Raw genomic sequence first — 21,419 nt, 5'->3', positions numbered from 1 at the left:
TCACAGAGTGAATGACATTTTCATGCTGCAAGCGCAAAATGCTTTTTTTTTTCTTAGTTCATGTCAAGTCTTTTTTCTTTAAACTTTTTTAAACAATTTTTTTTTAAATCTTTTGTTCTTTTTTTTTTATTTATTTTTTTGAAAATGTGAAAGTTGTGCCAGTTTTTTCCTTCGTCTTAGGGAACAAAAAAAGAAAAAGAAGAAAGAAAAAAAAAAACATAGAAAAGATTTGGTCGCATTTATCCATAAGCCTTGAAATGGTAAAAGTCCAACGAACAAAGCTTACAGCGTCGGATGAAAAAAAGGTGAATTTCTTGGCATCTGCTGATTTGATTCTTGCATAGCCCGGTGGGGAGAGAAAATGCGCTTCTTTTTTTCCCGTATGCAGAGGCACCATCTTTTATATAGGGAGCCTTGGATTTGTCAGTAGGACAAGGCTGGCTCCCCCTACACCCTGTCTAAATTGAAACTGACGGCTATAAACGCTAAACATATAGGTCCAACTGGTGGAATCGCCGTCCATTGTATTTTCTCTCCTGCGTTAAATTTGATCAGCCCTGGTCAGACCCATTCCCTTTACTATTGTGTGTCGAGAAACTGTGTGGGGCTCCCCTTTACAAAGGAACCTCACTATAAGCACGCAAGAGGGTGGAGAATAAGACCAAGGAAACAAACACCCAATCCTTCTATCCAGGTTGGCACCATCTTTCTTCTACATACGCCAATGGGTGGAGGAGGGTTGGCGTTCACGCAGGCAGAAGAGTGCATGGACTCTAGAATATATACATCTATCCTCATCTCTATATTACAAAAAAATAATCCTTCATCTTAATTCCTAAGACTGCAAATAATAATCCCGTATATAAGACAACAATTTGCACTTTATGCAAGTGATGCCATAAGCCCTTTCCAGGTTACATGAGTTACTATAGACATGCAGATATGTTGATGATGAAATGCTGGGGTAATCTTCCGACACCGTTATGTCTGAGCATTCCCAAAAAGAGATACGGTGAAATGTACCGATACGTTGCTGATGTATGCATTCAATAGAATAGACAATGTGGTTCGGCACCCCCCCCCCCCACCTCACTTTAGATAAAATACAAATATACATTTATAGAAATATCAAATCTCCAGCGCTAAAAACCAGAGCCGCAATGGAGACAAGATGGAAGTCCGGCGACTCTGAAACTTGTGACAGTGATAAAAACTTCATACTAGTGTGTGGGTTATAGGAACAGACACATAGGTGACGCAACATGAAGAAGAGAGCCCACTGCAAGGCTCATCTCAGGACTGTACAAGGGTCTATTGGAACAGAATGGGGGACTGCAGTCCAGTTGCTTATTGTCTGTGCACAAAAGACGGTTTACAGGGGTTGTCTGATTAAGAAAACCCATTTATATGGAGGTAATAGAATATGGTTCCCCATTTAGGACCCTAAAAAGATTAACTCTCTCTCTAGAAGACCTGCCATGTATAACATGGAAAGCTCACTGATTTCAAAGATATGTGTGTAATCCCTCATTTCCCCTCTGGGAGTGCTGTAGGGAAATTAAACACTTTTTGTCAGCTAGTTGATCACCTTTCTGTCTACAAGGGATTGTCCTTCCCCTTTATTAGGTGGGAACACCCCACGGATTCCAAATATCTTGAGCAGTAGTCTCCAAACTATGTCTCTCCAGCTGATATGAAACTACAACTCCCAGCATGCGCTGACAGCTGAACGGCTAAGGCGGAGAACACTGATTTAGAGAGTGATAACTGATATGGGTACTGTATATGTGTTCACACAGTCTCTTCTGTAATGCTATCTGACAAAACTAAGGGATGACGAGATGACGTGTTTATACCATGAAATGAAAAGAAAAAAGTCGCCCTTTTCACAAGACGGATATCCGTAAAATGTAGGCACTTAGCAGTGAAATGAAATATAGTGTGACTTTTGCGACAGTGTAATGTTCACGCCTGAAATGTCACATGGTCAATGGAGATCCCCCCTCTAATTCTGCTATACAACGTATCGTCTCTCTACCCATCCCAAGTCTGACTTTTGTAGTATATATTGTGCTAGATAGAAATCTAGTATATGTAAATATAATCTTCTCACAAGGCGTCATTGACATAACTATAACATATCCATAAACCCATCTATAACAACTAAATCCTGTAAAAATATATTGTAGAACTTACTCGGGAACCTGTTTCTGTATGAGTTGCCTCTGTCCGCCCACTTCCCGTGATGGAGTAAAGCAAAGGCTTCATGGGGTCCCCATAGGTCCGTTCTACCAGATCTGAAATCTTAAAGTCTCTCTGGCTGCCGTTTATATCCTGTCTGGAAATGTCTTTGGAAAATCAGCTTTGCCCTTAAAATATGTAATATATTATATGCACAGAATAGATACAATGTTACCCAGTGTCGTGCCCTCTGTATATCTCTATCGTGTTGTGCTTTCCATTTGGATTATATGCTACATGTGAATATAAAGGCCACATAGCGCTATCAGCATTAGATCTGCCCCGACTCATAGAGTGCCTTATTGCCATAGGACAGGTTATACACTGGCTCAAGCGTTGATGAAGGTGATGATTGTGGTACACTGGGCGTTGAAGGATTGGCACAGTGTCGCCTGCAGTTCTACCAGATGCAACGCATTTGGCACTAGGACAAAGAACACGTTGCCTCTAGGATTGTATGGCACAGGGAAAAAAAACGCTCAGTCGTCTAGCTCTGCAGACAAGTCATACAATCATCTGTAGCACTGGGTGCTATGGAGATAGAAAACGAGAAGGAAATATAGACTGTGGCGTGATATGCCGTCTTCAAGGGGTTGCTCAGTGCAAAAAACGTGACCATTATCGTTGACAGTATATGATACAGAAAGATATGAAGACTTCGGGAACCAGCATCTCTGAATCGGTAATTGGAGCAGGTTCCCTGTACACATTTTTAAATACATTTAAAAAAAAAATTATAAATTTTTTTTAAAGAACACACATTAGTGCAACTTCGTTGACCAAATCATGTGCAAAGTAACACACTAACCAATAACATGCATGCTCAGACCTGTGCATTACCATAATCTAGGCTATGCTGAGGATAGGAAAGGCTTACTGGTGAGATTCAGGACAGTGAACAGATATGTGCCAATGGAGCGCCCCAACTTTTTCACGTGTTGTGATGGGGGGACACCACTTGCACTGGTAAAAATTACATTTCATCAGCAGCGTACACACAGACATACAAACACAAACTTCTCAAACGCTTATCCGGACGTTCGTCTTCTGGCAGTCGAGTGACTGTCACACTGTCATTCCCATAAACTAAAGACTACTGTTATCGGCAGACACAGGGCACACGTTTCGCGGTTCCTGTTTAGATTTGGCATGCCATTGAGCCTGGGTGTGGCGTTCCAGCGTTATCGTCTACTATGGTGTCTTCGACCGACAGACGACGCTACACATTTCATGCTTGAAATACCAACTCTCTTACAAAAAAAAGTCTAGTGTGGGGTCACCACTGGTTTAGAGAGCAAGAAAAAGTAGATGTTTACAAATGAGTATAAAACCATACACTGTATTGGGTCATGGCTACTGATGTAAGTGGAACCTTGGGAGTAGCTCATGTGTCCTCCACTCAAGTGGAGCGGTAAACTCTTGAAGTGGCTGAGAATGGAAAAAAGTTGGAGGATGAGATGTTGAGTGAGTGAGCTATAACTCCCCATGAACTTTTGGAGGATGACAGAGGAAGATGAAGGGCTTCACAATCACTCCCTTGTATCCTTTAAGTCTATATAAATAATAAAAAAGCAACCTCAATACTCTGTGGTCCTAATCTTGACGCTTTTTCTTTTACATCTCCATCCTCCATGCTTCCAGCTTCCTCATACTTCTGGTATTCCAAGTTACTACAAAATAGGCATCTTAACGCTCCCTAAAAGGAAGACTCAAAATTACAATGCCAGAACAAGTTTTGACGGAGACCTGTCCTGGAGTCCCTGCCCGTTCCTTGTTTCTTTCTTAAATTTGTTCCTGTTTATCCATGGATTTAGGTTCCCCAAGATGGCTGCGTCTTCTCTCCCGTGACATGCTCTGACATACCACGGCGATCTACCATCTGATGATAAAACTCATCAGTAGTTACTCAAACAAGTGGCCCAACTCCAGCCCCTGGGCTTCTCTTACTACGGCTTTCCTTGGAAGCGGGGTGGGAGTGGGAACGTGTCTTGGGTCCCTGTGCTAGCACCAGTCATCTTCGTCTGCTTCATGGTAGTAACTTCGTACTCTGGGAGCTGATCCAGACCCTGTACTGAGCCCTAAGGCATAATGATAGCCATTTGGAACCCTGCAGAGCTGGTGGGAATGGGAAGTGAGGGAGGACACATAGGAAGTCCGAGAGGAACGTCCAGAGTTGCTAGCCAATGCCTCCTCAAAGGTTAACGTGTCCTCGGGCAGTGGACAGTAGCTGTCAGAATCTTGTCTTGGCCCTAAGTAGGGATCAGAACCGATGCGTGTGACTGTGCAAGCAGAGGGGCTTGGAGAGTCGCTGTACAGTAAAGTGTTGTGCTCTGATAAGCCCCGGCTGAGTCTCCCGGGAGAGTAACTTGGTCCACCAAAGTGCACAGGGGAGGAGTGAGCTGTCCGGTAGGTGACACTGGGACGAGGAGTTAGAGGAGTCTGGGGTAGCTGTCTCCGGACTGCCCGGCATGGGGTGCTAGCACCGGAGCTGGTCAAACGTGGACTCCCATTGGCCGAACCGCTGCCCTAGAGTGAAAGGGTGAGAAAGCACATCAAAACAGCACAAGAACACATGATGAAAACAAGACACAGAAGGACGAGTCAATAGGACACCACAAGACAACACAAACAATGGACATTAACATTGAGAGTAATCAGCAGAAGGAAAAGACATTGGAAAACAAAAGCATCAAGCCACGAGGACCCACACAAAGCACACATGTAGAAAAGGCGAACAGAAAAATAAAAAGGTAATGGCGTGAGGTAAAAAAAGAAAAAAAAGAGAAAAATAAAGGAGAATTTAGTGAAGCAAAAGACACAACTCGGAGCCGACAGCTTTAGAAAACATACAGTACTACATTATGGGTAATACCTACACTGCTGTGTGATGTCATGGGACCATAAATCTTTATAACCTGCAGTGTACTACTTCTCTCTTACCTCATCTACATCAATCATCTGTCCTGGACCTCCTTATGAAAAGTGATAATCCTCAGGTGAAGTCATGCAACCTGGAGGTCCCGGCCTCCTATACAGTGACACATGTTATCCATATGGCCTTATATGAAATGCATATTTGGGATGTGCACATGGCTCACCAAACAAGGATGGATACTGTGGTATAAATATAGGGAAACATAGCTGCACCCTGCCACACCATGCTATATATATGTGTCTAATGTGCATGGCAGATTTACTTAGACGTTTGCAAGTTCTGTACCTAAAAGCAGGACAGTATTCTATGAGTGATTAAAGGGGTTGTCCGACTACAAATTTTTTTTTCAAAACAGTTCAGAATGTTATAAAATAATTAAAGTAGTAAAGTAGTAGTAGTAGATAGTGTAGTCCTCGCTTTACTGACCCTGTTCTAGTGTTTATTTTGTCTTTACAGACATGTGACCACTGCTGCCAATCACAGGCCGCTGCGGTCACCTGCTCCTGCCAGTGATTGGCTGCTGTGAATAAATGTCTGTGAGGGAATAGGAAGTAGAAACTGGGAGAGAAAAGGAGGGCCATGGATCAATAGGGAGTATTTGACTTTTTTTTTAATAGTTCTACACCATTGATTTTCTAAAAAAAAATAAGTAGTGGCCAGTTTTTAGGTCAATCTGCTGCACATATTGGATAACTACAAGCTCAAATTCACTACTGTAAAACAATAGTGAGGATCTTTTGTTTAGTCTCATGTTGTGTTAAAGCGTAACTGTCATTTCAGGGTCATTTTTCTGAAAACATTAAATATCAACAGTACAAGCGATTTTAAGAAACTCTGTAATAGGTTTTATGTACTAAAAGAGTTTCCTTCTGGACTGAAAAAGCAATCTCCCAGCCTCCCCCCTCACATCAGATGAAGCAGGATTTCGGTCTCCATTATGTGGCTATGGAGAGGGGAGGGGCTGTTAGGAGTGAGTGAGCACGGAGGATTTCTGCACAGCACAACACCCTGCAATCTTCTCTCAGTAAGTTCATAGATAAGCACTGACCTTTCTGACCCCAGAATCCTGCGGTTTAGGTGCCCAGACAGTCTACAAACAGCTGACCTTCATGTCACCTCTTCCTGCTCCCTCATCTCCCTCAGCCCCTCCCCCCTTCATAGGCTTACAATGGAGAGAGCAGAACCTGTCTTCACTGGCTTCTCTGTAATGAAGACGTGTTTGCCTGATAATGCACAGATAAGAAGTCAGGGGGGGAGGCTGGGAGATTGCTTCTTGAGTATAGAAGGAGGCTTTTTTGGCTGATGAAACCTATTACAGAGTTTCTTAAAATCGCTTATACTACTGATTTCTGCAATAAAAAAAACCATGACAGTTACACTTTAAGTCTTATGGGACTGTGGGTAGGGTTGGACCGCCCCATCAGAGTACCAGTGGATGCCCCGGTGGGTCCAGGCTCTATTACTGAATAAGTTAGGGTAGGTTTGAACTGATAACACAAAATTAAACTTTAAACAGGATATTACCAAAGAAGTTATCATAGAAAAACAAAGCAACGGATATGTGCACACATGCAAAGACATAAACCTTGATGTAGACACATATAGAAGGCACATGAACTGTAAAGACATGTGCATGGCACAATCACATAAAACACCAAAGGCCTAGAGTCAAAGTGCTTATAAGATGCGGAATTGAGCCGGGGTATGGTATATTCGCAGTATGGCTGATGATAATTCATAAATCAATGGAAACTAGGAAAGGTGAAATTGCCCTTAAAGGGATTATCCGGCATTAGGAAATTCTTAATATAATGCTGCCCTACTGGAGAACATAATAAACATGTAATGCTTACCTCTCTGCGCTGCCCCAGTGTCCTGCTGACTGCAGCCACTGCTACTTCCAAGACATGAGGAGTCCTGTCTCAGTCAGTGATTGGCTAAGCAGGTTTTGACTCCTAAGATGAGTTTGTTTTGGAAGTGACAGGACTCTGGAGGAGAACGGAGAGGTAAGCATAACATGTTTATCATATTCTCCAGCAGGACTTTATATTCAAATGTTCCTAATGCTGGATATCCCCTTTATGTCTATGTGAAAGGCCCATGACCAAAGGCTGTGCCATTTCTGGATATACATCAGACCCTGTTTTATCTAATCTCATACAACCAATTTTAAGACTTCTGATTACACCTAAATAGTAGTATGGGAAATAAGAAGCTTTCATGCTTTATGCAGATCCATCCTAGTCATAAGTACATGGCTGCTTGCCATACAGTCTCTCCAAGGTTCTCTGCTGTTTGATCTCACCTGTCTATGTGTTGATTGCTCTTGTCCAGAACTGGGTGATGGGGCTCGACTGTGATCAGAATGACGCGGGTGACCTGAATCACGGCTGCCGTATCGGTCACATGAGTAAAAGCGCTGTTTCTCCGATGAAGATGGAGGCTGCTGCTTTCGTTCCTGGGACCTTCCTCTTTCTTGCCTCCTCTCTCGGGGTGCGGACTCTGTAACCATGAACCACATGTTTGATGCTACCTTGGACAAGGCATAGCAGATGCATGTACACACTGATACAGAAGACATGCTTTTTTCTTAAATATTTCACTTTCTATACGGGTAGTCAGAGGATGCAGGACTCACAGGCTTTCTATACAAGTAGTCAGGGGCAGGGGATAGGGGATGGAGGACTCACAGGCTTTCTATATGAGTAGTTAGGGATGGAGGACTCACAGGCTTTCTATATGAGTAGTCAGGAATGGAGGACTCAAAGGCTTTCTATACGAGTAGTCAGTATGCAGGACTCACAGGCTTTCTATATAAGTAGTTAGGGATGGAGGACTCACAGGCTTTCTATATGAGTAGTCAGGAATGGAGGACTCAAAGGCTTTCTATACGAGTAGTCAGTATGCAGGACTCACAGGCTTTCTATATAAGTAGTTAGGGATGGAGGACATACAGGCTTTCTATATGAGTAGTCAGGGATGGAGGACTCACAGGCTTTCTATATGAGTAGTTAGGGGATGGAGGACTCACAGGCTTTCTATATAAGTAGTTAGGGGATGGAGGACTCACAGGCTTTCTATATGAGTAGTCAGAGGATGGAGGACTCACAAGCTTTCTATATAAGTAGTTAGGGGATGGAGGACTCACAGGCTTTCTATATAAGTAGTTAGGGGATGGAGGACTCACAGGCTTTCTATATAAGTAGTTAGGGATGGAGGACTCACAGGCTTTCTATATGAGTAGTCAGGAATGGAGGACTCAAAGGCTTTCTATACGAGTAGTCAGTATGCAGGACTCACAGGCTTTCTATATAAGTAGTTAGGGATGGAGGACATACAGGCTTTCTATATGAGTAGTCAGAGGATGGAGGACTCACAGGCTTTCTATATGAGTAGTTAGGGGATGGAGGACTCACAGGCTTTCTATATAAGTAGTTAGGGATGGAGGACTCACAGGCTTTCTATATGAGTAGTCAGGAATGGAGGACTCAAAGGCTTTCTATACAAGTAGTCAGTATGCAGGACTCACAGGCTTTCTATATAAGTAGTTAGGGATGGAGGACATACAGGCTTTCTATAGGAGTTGTCAGAGGATGGAGGACTCACAGGCTTTCTATATAAGTAGTTAGGGATGGAGGACACACAGGCTTTCTATATGAGTAGTCAGGAATGGAGGACTCAAAGGCTTTCTATATGAGTAGTCAGTATGCAGGACTCACAGGCTTTCTATATAAGTAGTTAGGGATGGAGGACATACAGGCTTTCTATAGGAGTTGTCAGAGGATGGAGGACTCACAGGCTTTCTATATAAGTAGTTAGGGATGGAGGACACACAGGCTTCTATATGAGTAGTCAGAGGATGGAGGACTCACAGGCTTTCTATATGAGTATTCAAAGGATGAGGACTCACAGGCTTTCTATATGAATAGTCAGAGGATGGAGGAATCACAGGCTTTCTATATGAATAGTCAGGGGATGGAGGACTCACAGGCTTCTATAGGAGTAGTCAGAGGATGAAGGACTCACAGGCTTTCTATGTGAGTAGTCAGGGGCAGGGGATGGAGGACTCACAGGCTTTCTATATGAGTAGTTGGGATGGAGGACTCACAGGCTTTCTATATGAGTAGTCGGGATGGAGGACTCACAGGCTTTCTATATGAGTAGTCAGGGATGGGGCACTAACAGGCTTTCTATAGGAGTAGTCAGGGATGGAGGACTCACAGGCTTTCTATATGAGTAGTCAGGGATGGGGGACTCACAGGCTTTCTATAAGAGTAGTCAGGGATGGAGGACTCACACGCTTTCTATATAAGTAGTCAGGGATGGAGGACTCACAGGCTTTCTATATGAGTAGTCAGGGATGGAGGACTAACAGGCTTTCTATATAAGTAGTCAGGGATGGAGGACTCACAGGCTTTCTATATGAGTAGTCAGGGATGGAGGACTCACAGGCTTTCTATTGGAGTAGTCAGGGATGGAGGACTCACAGGCTTTCTATAGGAGTAGTCAGGTATTGAGGACTCACAGGCTTTCTATAGGATAAGTCAGGGATGGAGGACTCACAGGCTTTCTATAGGAGTAGTCAGGGATGGAGGACTCACAGGCTTTCTATAGGAGTAGTCAGGGATGGAGGACTCACAGGCTTTCTATATGAGTAGTAAGGGATGGAGGACTCAAAGGCTTTCTATAGGAGTAGTCAGAGGATGAAGGACTCACAGGCTTTCTATAGGAGTAGTCAGAGCATGAAGGACTCACAGGCTTTCTATTTGAGTAGTCAGGGATGGAGGACTCACAGGCTTTCTATAGGAGTAGTCAGAGGATGAAGGACTCACAGGCTTTCTATAGGAGTAGTCAGGGATGGAGGAATCACAGGCTTTCTATAGGAGTAGTCTGGGATGGAGGACTCACAGGCTTTCTGTAGGAGTAGTCAGAGGATGAAGGACTCACAGGCTTTCTATAGGAGTAGTCAGGGATGGAGGACTCACAGGCTTTCTATAGGAGTAGGCAGGGATGGAGGACTCACAGGCTTTCTATAGGAGTAGTCAGAGGATGAAGGACTCACAGGCTTTCTATAGGAGTAGTCAGGGATAGAGGACTCACAGGCTTTCTATAGGAGTAGTCAGGGATGGAGGACTCACAGGCTTTCTATAGGAGTAGTCAGAGGATGAAGGACTCACAGGCTTTCTATAGGAGTAGTCAGGGATGGAGGACTCACAGGCTTTCTATAGGAGTAGTCAGGGATGGAGGACTCACAGGCTTTCTATAGGAGTAGGCAGGGATGGAGGACTCACAGGCTTTCTATAGGAGTAGGCAGGGATGGAGGACATAGTAAATCAAATCTTAGAAAAATCTTTAACCCCACGCTTATCATGTTCCCCTCTATCCTCCACTGCCTTCAGATAGTAGACCTGACATATTAACCACCTTAATTGCAATGACCTATTGATTACCCACATTAGATCCATCATGAACAATACATCACTGAGAAAGTGAAGACGGCTATACATTACCTATATCTTCATTCTGTGGCGATCTCTCTATTGATTTCTGCTTTCTATCCTTACGCCGGTGGCAGCGATGGTGGTGCTGGTGGCCGCGCTCATGTGGCACCCTCTCTAAGGAATACTCATACAGCTGAGGACGTTGCGTGGGAGCCAGGGTGGAAACTGAGCGTTTCATGGGGCTACTATCAGTAATAGGCTGGAATAAGAAAGTCAATACACTTACTAACTCCATATTTTTATAAATCACATTAAAACTATAGCAGATCACAAGAAATGTATATTCTACTGGACATGATATCAGATAGAGGTAAAGTGAGTACATGTTGTATTGACGCTCACATGCTTTATCTGGTGTATAGTACAATGATCTCTATGGGAATCTGCTTAGAATCCTCCAGTTCAACTACATGTAACAAATGTATTATCTAGCTCTCTACTGTCATCTAGTGGGCCTAAGTCTATCCTGTGAAAATCACCTCTATTGGTCACTCAAGTAGAGCGTTCACTGGGAAAAATATCAATGTCAGGAGGCTGCATGTAAAGCACACAGACTTTCTATATGTATCAAGGCTTTGGAGTTAGTCATCTGAACTGATCTTAAGATAAACCTCATGTCAATGGAATTCATTGGCCTTAGTTGTTTTAACATATTATAATCTAGATCCTTTAGAGAAAATAAATAAATAAGTGAAGCAAGGTGCCGCCTATCTAATCCCGGGTACAATAGTCATATACATTGATTATTTACAATGGGAATTGTGCGCTTAGTGAACATTGTGAGAATGACATTTCTGACATTCCCAAGTTAAGGTCGGCTTGTCGTAACTACAGGTCTTGGTTCACACCCAAAGTGCCCATGATCTGCTGCTGCACCATCTTTGTAGTATTCAGTCCTTAGCTACTGGGTTTGCCTAATAGCTAAATGCTGATTATACTTACCCTTCTTGCTTCCAGACTTATGCTGGGCTTACACGGAACAATTATCGTGCAAATTTGCACCATAACGATCGAATTCGAACGATAATCGTACGTGTAAACGCAGCGAACGATCGAACGACGAGCGAGGAGTCGTTCATTTTGATCTTTTAACTTGTTCTTAAATCGTCGTTCGCAAAAAATTTGCCGATCGTTTCGTGTAAGCAGTCGTTCACTGATTTTACCTATGTACGAATTTTCTGTACGATATATCGTTCCATCTAAACGCTGATCGTTCTAAAAGAAAAATCGTTACTTAGAAATCGTTAATCGTACGATTGGGCGAATTATCGCTCCGTGTAAACCCAGCATTAGGGTCCATTTATACAGAAAGATTATTTGACAGATTATCTGTCAAAGATTTGAAGCCAAAGCCAGGAATGGACTATAAACAGAGATCAGGTCATAAAGAAAAGCCTGAGATTTCTCATAGTTTCAAATCCATTCCTGGCTTTGGCTTCAAATCTGTGGCAGATAATCTGTCAGATAATCTTTCTGTGTAAATGGACCCTTATGGTGCCGCACAATGTTCTGGCATTGCTGGTGTTAGGAGCATGTATGTATCGGTGCTTGGAGTTGAAGAGGAGGGTAAAGGCCCTATTCCACGGAACGATTATCGTTCGTATTCGGCCGATATCGGCCACTACGGACGATAATCATCCGGTGGAATAGAGTGCAACGATCAGCCGACATCGTTCATGTCGGCTAATCGTTGCAGTCGCTTGTTTTTCAACATGTTGAAAAACAAGCGACTGATATAGCAGCGATCTGCTGCCGGCGCTCCGTTGAATAGGAGCATCGGCAGCAGACGCTGCTATATCCTATGGGCTGCCCGGACGATCAGCGATCCTCCGGGCAGCCCCCCCGTCGCCCCCTCCCGCACCCACCCGCTCGCTGCTGCCGCGCCGAATAGCGGCGGCAGCGAGAGGGGAACGAGGAGCAAACGAGCGCTGAGAGCGCTCGTTTGCTCCTCTAAACGACCTGTGGAATAGGGGTATTAGAAGATTTTATGGGGCTCATCAGTGAGTGTAAAGGCCCTATTCCACGGGTCGTTTAGAGGAGCAATATCGTTCGTATTCGGCCGATATCGGCCGCTACGAACGATATTCGTCCCGTGGAATAGAGTGCAACGATCAGCCGACATCGTTCATGTCGGCTGATCGTTGCAGTCGCTTGTTTTTCAACATGTTGAAAAACAAGCGACTGATATAGCAGCGATCTGCTGCCGTCGCTCCGTTGCATAGGAGCATCGGCAGCAGACGCTGCTATATCCTATGGGCTGCCCGGACGATCAGCGATCCCCCGGGCAGCCCCCCTGCAGCTCCCCGCCGCCCCCTCCCGCACTCACCCGCTCGCTGCAGCCACGTTGAATAGCGGCAGCGAGCGGGGAACGAGGAGCAAACGAGCGCTGAGAGCGCTCGTTTGCTCCTCTAGACGACCTGTGGAATAGGGGCATAAAGCCCGCCCGACCCCCCGGGGGGAGTCTCCTGACTGTCCATTGACAGATGATGTTGGTGGATATAGTGGTCAGGCATGATGGAAAATCACTGCCCAACCCCTTTGTTCTGGGAGAGATAAACAACAGCCATAGCTTTCTGGCTGCAGGTTAACCCCTCCCCATAGAGAACACAGGAACGCTCGGCCGAGCCGAATGTCTCTGTGGGCAGGAGGACAGGGGGCCAGTGGACTGATAACTGACAGCCAAATGTTATAGTTTGGACATCAGTTATTAAAGGTGTATGGCCACTATGGCCACTCTAACACTACATTAGGATTCTGGTGTGAAATCTGAACTTTTCTGATCTCCTTTTCTGTAGGAAAGCTAAGCCTGAATGGGAATCTCCTCTCCCTGACTAGGCTGGCATTACTCCCTCAGTCTATCAGAGGAGGCGAGAGGACTTCCCACCTGGACCACTAAGATCTAGTCACCATGTTTGTATGATATTAGTCAGAATGGGCTATAATTCATCAGTAAGGTAAGAGCCATTATCATTGAAACACTATGAAACCACAATGATAGATGCTGAATAAATGCACCAGACACCTGACAGCAATGGGACATATTGATCAGACAATGGTGCTGAGATACCAGCCAAGCAATACACACACAGGTCACGTGAAAGAATAAGGCTACATACGGGCAGGTAACCGTTCCGGGGGGAAGGAGCGCGGCTCCTCGGCTGATGAGAGACAAACAGGTGAAGCGGTTCACACGGCATCACGGAGACCAGCAGCAGACAGCATGGTGGGAGGAAGGGCAGACCGGGACGGGCGGGAGAAAGGAGGAGAGTCCGGTGATAAAGGAGGGTAGGAGGAGGAGAGGACGGGAAAACAGAACCACAAAAGCAGTACAAAGACAAGTCCAAGTCAGAGCAGAGACAAAACACAGGTGAGGTGAGAATGGGGTGACAATGGGGACAGGGAATGGTACAAAAAAGGAGAAGATACAAGTCAGAGACAGGTAATATGTGTAACATTCATTATAAGGCAAATCCCCATACTGAGAATGCTGACATCAAGCATATGGCAAAGTCATTACATAAAGGCTAAGGAGGCTTCCTACTCAGGAGAAATGGAGCCGGCCATCTGTTACCATAACCGTACCTGTGAAAGGGGTTGTCCGGCCTAACCTAACACCAGGCGGGATGAGATGCTGCTGCCCGCCATCCGACCCCACCAGGTATCAGGACACATGTCCTAGTAATCAGAAGACGACACAGGCCTGATACTTGCTGGGTGTTGGGTTGTTGTGCCTGCAGAATCTCTCCATACTTGACCACAACCTGGCTGGAAGAGATGGGTGGTGGATAGAGATGACCAAATCTTGAGCACACCCTAATCTGTCTGAACTCGAACGCTCAGCATTTGATTACCGGTTGCTAAAGAAGTTGGATGCAGCCCTTAGGCTGGCTGGAAAATATGGATACAGCCATAGGCCATGTTTTTCAGGACCCCCTAGAGGTGGATTCAGCCTCTGCAGCCACCGGTAATCAAATGCTGAGGGTTCGCGTTCAGACAGATCAGAGTGTGCTCAACATTTGCTTATCTCTAGTGCTGGACAACCCCTTGTAAGGCCCAGATGGCTGCAGCAATATTCAGACCTCAGATTTAGTGATACAACTGGGCTCCCATGTTCTGAACAATAGATATTAGATTATTCACATCTTGCTCATTTCTAATACTTGTGAATTTTAATGGCCCATCCAGGATCAGCTGTAATCTATGGAGGACCCCAGCAACAGGTGTTCATTCCTACCTCAGCGCCCCCGCAGGGAAGATAAAGCATTACATAATGGAACTAAAATCAGTGCAATTGGCATCAGGTCAAACAGAGAGACAACCTATATAGCTACTTCTCCTAATACATGAAGGCTCCTAATGCATATATGGTGGACAGACCCCCCTCCAATAACTTGAAATACATTAATAGGGTTTTTGTAAATACGTTTTATGAACTGGACAATTCCTTTAAGTATCCAAAACTAAAAATATATTTATACCCCCCTTCCCCCCTCACACCCAGTTCGGCTTACATGAGCATCGGCAGCTAGACGGGGCATGGACACTGCTCGTCCCTGGTTCTCCAGTCCGGTGGGATGATCGCCATTAGTAAGACTTTGGCCAATTTCTTTCATTTCTACGGCCTGTGAAAACAACATCTCTATTAGCGTTGGTTGTGACTAGTGTGGCCTTCTATACAAGTCAGTGTAAAATGCAATGGAAGAATGACTTGCCTGTTTGCCCTGCCGCTGGGGTGGAATCTCCTCTGAGTGGCCTCTCTGAAATGCAATACTCCGAGGGGTGGAGAAGGGATCCGGCGCTGGCTGCGTCACCCATGATATTGACTCCCGTATCCCGCTGTCCTGATTGACCCTGCATAGCACATAGGAGAAATCGGTTTTGTAACCATCCAGCTTACACGGGGATGTCAGTAAGTTATTCTTATGTGGTGTTTTTCCTATGCAGAGACAATGGGTGAATTGCGGTAGAAGCTGTTTATCTGAATCTGGACAGCTCCTCAATCTTTCATCTGAAATTAAACTTGGCCTAGATTCCCAGGCAATGTTGTAAGACTCCTTCATGAAGTGAAACCCTTACTTTAATGGACACCACTTTGCCTAAGCGGTGTGAGAGTTATTTTGCATATTCTTTCTTCACAGAATTTCCAGTGGAGCAGAATGGCCTTTGAGTCTCCACACTTTATGACAGACTTTCCTTAAGGAGAATTACTACCCCTTGGACCCACGACGATAGGCCTCTCACCAGCCAGCCAGCACCCTGCTCTGCACTGAAGAGGGGTAACAACCCCCAAACAGCTGTCTGCAGAGGGGAAGTCTTTCCTATGGGAGAGATTACTTGGCTTGGCATAGATTCCCAGTCAATGTTCTAAGACCATATGGAGTTAGACACTGACTTGAAGGGACACCTAAGTAATATGAGAGCTATTTTACATATCCTTACATCTGAAATTAAAGAAACAGTCCAGGACACTGAGTCTAAGGGGTTTTCCTCTCTCTGTGAATTAAGGCCGTGAGGGGGAAGCGAGCAGCGACCTGTCAGATCAGCACTCGCTTCCCCCTTGTTCCCCGCCAGCTGCCTGTGCTATTACATGCACTGACAGCGAGTGAGGAGGATTGGGAGGGGCTGCCCGGATGATCCTTAGATCATCTGGGTGGCCCATTGAAGTCAGTGGTGGTCTGCTGCCGGTACTTCTTTTACACAGGGCGGCGCACTGCAGATAGTCGCTGGTGTGATCGCGATTTTTTAACATGTTAAAAGACCATAATCAACCAACATTGTTCATGTTGGCTGATCGTTGCCTTTTAACATGCGCTATTACACGAAACGATTATTGGCCGAAGCGGACGGTAATCAGCCAAGTACGGGCGATAATCGTCTAATGCAGGGGTAGAAAATCTTGCAAAACTACAACTCCCATCATGCCTGGACTGCATGAATTAGTCATTTAGATTGGGTAGCCAGATGGAATTGAGAAGGCTTCCAGTCTGAGCTATTAGAGGATACTGACCATCTAATAGTGCAGAATGCTTTTCTGATAACCTGATGTGTGCACTTACACTACTCCTCCATTGTTGAGAGATGCCGAGCTCTTCTGCTTCTGGATCTTGGTATCACCAAGATGACTGGGAATATTTTGGTCCATGGTGGGTTTCAGGGGCTGGAAAAGGGAGACGGTTCCTGTCTGTAACATACAATATAGTGAGTACGAACTGACCGACCATGCAAAGGATCAACAGCATGCCAATCTCATTCCTGTAGCTTGGCTGGGAAGGGAAAGAAATTTTCAGTATAGTTAATGATTCAAGCAATCAGTTTAGCATCATGCTTCACTAATATTTATTACTACACGATGATGTATGATGATGCCCAGCTGGCCATACACATGTGGTAATTGTCTGGCTGAAATGGGCCGACCATCGTCTGTAATTTACAAGCAACCAATCGTTCGTTGTGTCTAGAGGCTAGCTAACCATGCTCGGATATTACATGGTTTATACTGGTGGTCTACTAAGAGCTCTACTGTATTTCTTCTATATAGATATATAGAAGGTTCTGGTTCAGTACAAGATCTCTCTGCCTTGTTTAGATACGTAGTTGAATTTCTTATATGGATTTTATTTGATTCCCAAAAAAAAAAATCATAACAATTGTCAACTAAATTTTGGAAGATGACAGCATGCATGGCACGGCTCAGCCCCTACCTGGGATAAGACCCCCGGCTGCTGGTGAGATTGGTCGCGGTTGTTCTTGTTTTGCTTGTAGAAGTCGAAGATCATTAGAGCAGCATAAACCTTCCCAACGGTGATTTCATCGGCTGCAAGACAAGCAATGAGCGGTAAATGGGGCCGTTCTGGATTAATATAAGGATGTTACTCATTTAAGACCCTCTTCTATTACTGGAAAGTGGCTGCAAAGAACATCTCCCCTTCTGAAGGAGCCAACATGTCTGCACATACTCCAGGAAAATGGATGACTATGTGCTGAGGTCCATCACAGGATGCGGCTGATCTCTTTGGTTCCCAGTAGAGGGACGCTTTGTGATCAGTTTATTATCGGGGGACATTTCTAACAAGGACTGAAGTAATTATGGGTGACCTATAGATAAAGAAGATCTATGGGAATGTAAAAGGATCTGCTTACGTTTATGAGGAGGTACAAGCAGATCTAGGGTTTTCTGTGAGAGGTTAGGCCACACGGATGTTATTTCCTTTCGCAGCTCAGCATCACATTCATGTTGTTTTAGTCCTCCTAAAAAAAAGGAAATAATTCAACTAAAATCTGATGTTTCTTCTTTACTCTCACATAAATTCGCATATATGAAATGATTACCTCTAGAGATTATTGAGGTGAGGATCAAATACTTCAAGTTTCCCTTTTGTTTAATAAAACTTTTGACATGTCACGGAGACTTATCCAAAGTTTTGGTTTGGATCGGTTGGGGTGTGAGTGTTCAGATCACCAACCAATTGTTAGGACAGGTGGAGGGAAGCATGTAACTGTGCGCTTCACTCCCTGTTTCACTGTGATCTCTGTCTGGTTGCACTAGATGGAGTCTATTATAAGTTTATGGATCCCATCTAGTACAACTGGATGGAGATCACATTGAACCAGGGAGTCAAAGGTTTTTGTAAATGACAGGGGCACTCAAAAATTTTGCTTCCCCCCCCCCCCCCTCCCCACACACACACATGTGTCTGTCATTTACAATGCTTACAAGACATATACTATACAAGACATAAAACTCTACCCTTGGTGATTATCTCATCCAACATACACACACAAAAAAGCAAAAAACAATCTGCAAACTGATATACGAGGGTATGTTCACGTTTGCAGTCAATTACGTGTTGCTTTGATAAAATAAAAACTTTCCTAATATACTTAAAAAATGCCACTTTTTTGCCTAGCGCTCCTATATGGACCTATGTGTCTCCATGGTGACAGACTACAAACAAACCCTATGTAGTCTGATTACAGCAGCTCTGTGTTGCTTTCTTCCCTCCCCACTCTGTCTTATCTTCTCTAGATAGGCGGCTTGGATGGAATAACACACGATTATAGGATCAGATGACATACAAAGTCCCATAGGTCTGCATAGCTGCTGTATACACAAAACAGTAGGAATATTATTTATTTAATCAGGATTATTTAAAAATTTATTTAGTGTTTACTACTCACCCCAGTAAAAATTTCCTGAATCACCAGCAAAGAACCCACCTGAAGCCAGTTTTATGTCCAGCGCCGTTCGGATTAAAGCCATCAAAGTGGATGTAAAGTGCACAGTGAGGTCTGTATCTGAGATGGGCATATTCATCCGGACAAGCCGCTGCAGAAAAACTCATACTGTCATTATGATCGCCATCTGATGTACAAACCGTGCAATAACCATGGTGCGCAGGGTGAAGTCAGCGCCTCTCAACCAGTCATGAATACATACTGACTGATTTTAGATTACCACGTCCTGTACTTAACTGTAATTCATTTCTATAAAAAATTCAATTCAATATACATCTATATTCTACCCATACGTAGAAAGTCTTGACTAAGTAAAGTCACAGGCATTTAATCATAATTCCAATAGAAAATTCACGAGCGGTTGAGAGTCACTGACTTGACTGAGCACGGTAAAGTAGATATCTTGGCATGCACCTTGGAAGGATATATCGGAAGAGAAAGATAAGTAAAGCAAGCAGCCATCCATAACTTGACGGTTCCCATTGGTTCTGTCCTCAGCCTTTGCCTTTTTGTCTGATAAACACCATTCTACCATGAAGAACCAAGAACATCTTGGTGGGGGAAGCATATATGAGAGTGTCGTAGGGAACAATCAAGTTCTAGATGGAAAGATTGACATTTAGACCCAACTTACTGATAACAGAGGAAATAGTTTGTGTATTCGCCCACCAGACCTGCAGCTGCCTAAATGTTTGGACCCCGTATAAAAAAGTTTACTCATCCGTTGCTTGAACTATCTCAGTGCCGTATCGGTTCAGGATAACAAGAGGCGATATCTTAGAGCCTTTAGATAAGGGGAGATCTAACTTCATTATTTCCATAGACCATATCCCGTTTGACCCACTTCAGTCCATTAAATTTAAAGTGGTATTTTAAGATAAAACTAACTTGTCCCCTGTGAAAAGTAACAGATCGTGGTGGGGTGACCTCCATACACCCCCAATCTCCATATTGGCCCGCGGACCCTATGTTTTGAATAGATCAGTGGGTACAGCACATGACCCGCGTCTCTATAAATTCCTAGGAGGCTGCCGGAAAGAGCTTAGTGCTGTACTCGGCTCTCTACGGAGGCTCCATTCATTTTCTATGGAGACTGAATGGCTCCGTAGGAATAAATAGAGCTGCTGTCACATGCTGCACATGCCGTATCCGCTGCTCTATTCAAAACAAAGGAGCCGCATCCCGATATGGAGATCACCGGGGGTACAGAGGTTGGACACCCATTATCTCTTACTTGTCCTCTATCTGGATAAAGGGGTTATCCGGTTAAGGAAAACTTTATATGTATCATTGCAAGTATATAGAAAACCTCTTTACGCTCCCCCGGTGTCCTCCCACAGTTCTCCAGTGTCCCCCGCTAAGCTATCCGTCCTCCATTTATGAGACTGACTTGAACCTGCTTAGCTAATCACCGGCCGCAGCATTGTCCCATCTGAGTCAGTGACTGGCCGAGTGGACTGTCACCACTGAGATGAGTCTGTTTTTGAAGTTGAGGAGAGATTGTTTAGCGGGGGACACCAGAGAAGTTAGAGGTAAGCATAGCTGCTTTATCGTTTTCTATATACTTGCAATTAGATATATACACATGTTGTTGTTTTGTGTTTTTATAATATACTACGTAGGATGTAGTATATTAAAATAGGGACAAAGGTGGGATTAGTGTGTTTGGCTCCCAAGATGTCCAGTGATTTTTTCCCTACTCTACTGTAAATAAAGGGCACATAAATTTGCTACGGTTTATTTATCAAAGGTCACAATTTAATGGACTGGAGGTAAAATCAGTCCGTCAAACCAGTGGATAACAGGATGTGGTCTATAGAAGAACAAGATGTCTTTGGCTATAACATAAAAATAACTACTTTCCTATAGAGACTGATACATTCAAGAGTGATAAAATTAGACACAGAGTCCAATTTTTCATTAAAAAGGTCAATTGGTAATTTGAAAGGGAATCGGACCTCTGTTATAACAGAAGGCCCTTAAAGTCTTAGGATATGTAGATGTCTTGAAGATCATTAAGCCATCAAGACAAGATGAATTAAATGTTAGAAGATGGTGATCCGATGGTGATCTAGCTGTGGGGAATGGCGGCCATCTAGGATTCATTTGACATTTAGGTGTTTCCTTACTTTTGAGACACCCGGTATATGTTTACAAGTATTTACCGTCAGTGGCCATTCTAAGCTGAAGGTGCCTGCCCTCGTCAGATCGCAGACTGCTACACGGCTTAAGGCCCGGCAAGTACCGGCATGGGAGACTGGCTGGGAATCCCGGGTGCCGCTGGCTTAAGTATTTACCTGTACCCTACTTCTTCTCTACAGCTCTATATGATAAAAATGTTTTCTGAGAGGAACTTACGATGTCTATTGTGAAGCTGTCCTTTGTTACGCAATGGTGTCACCATTAATTTTACATGGTTGGTGTATTCAGGTAGATGGTCATTTTACCTTTCAGTAAGCTGAGGCTAAGGAGTCAAAGAGGCATATCTAGCACATGCAAGTATACAT

General features: G+C 44.2%; 1 protein-coding gene across 4 annotated transcripts in view; it reads right to left on the bottom strand.

Annotated features, from left to right (window-relative positions):
* Positions 1-1,139: 1,139 nt before the first annotated feature.
* The window catches only part of CACNA1B (calcium voltage-gated channel subunit alpha1 B), a 205,045-nt gene continuing 184,765 nt past the window's right edge, over positions 1,140-21,419 (bottom strand). For 2 of the 4 annotated variants that reach the window (XM_069942880.1, XM_069942882.1), the window contains exon 37: positions 18,905-19,003. In XM_069942880.1, coding sequence (XP_069798981.1) covers positions 18,988-19,003 — 16 coding nt within the window. In that variant the 3' untranslated portion in view covers positions 18,905-18,987. Of the gene's footprint in view, positions 4,768-7,481; positions 7,679-10,686; positions 10,877-13,793; positions 13,836-15,188; positions 15,300-15,389; positions 15,529-16,733; positions 16,859-17,378; positions 17,492-17,817; positions 17,926-18,894; positions 19,004-19,474; positions 19,512-21,419 lie in introns of those variants that run through there. The other 2 variants (XM_069942883.1, XM_069942881.1) reach the window with 2 other exon arrangements.

This window comes from Dendropsophus ebraccatus, chromosome 10 (assembly GCF_027789765.1).
Source record: "Dendropsophus ebraccatus isolate aDenEbr1 chromosome 10, aDenEbr1.pat, whole genome shotgun sequence".
Classification (NCBI taxonomy): domain Eukaryota; kingdom Metazoa; phylum Chordata; class Amphibia; order Anura; family Hylidae; genus Dendropsophus; species Dendropsophus ebraccatus.
Note: the sequence above shows the minus strand (reverse complement) of the source record. Positions and strands in the feature narration are given on the sequence as shown.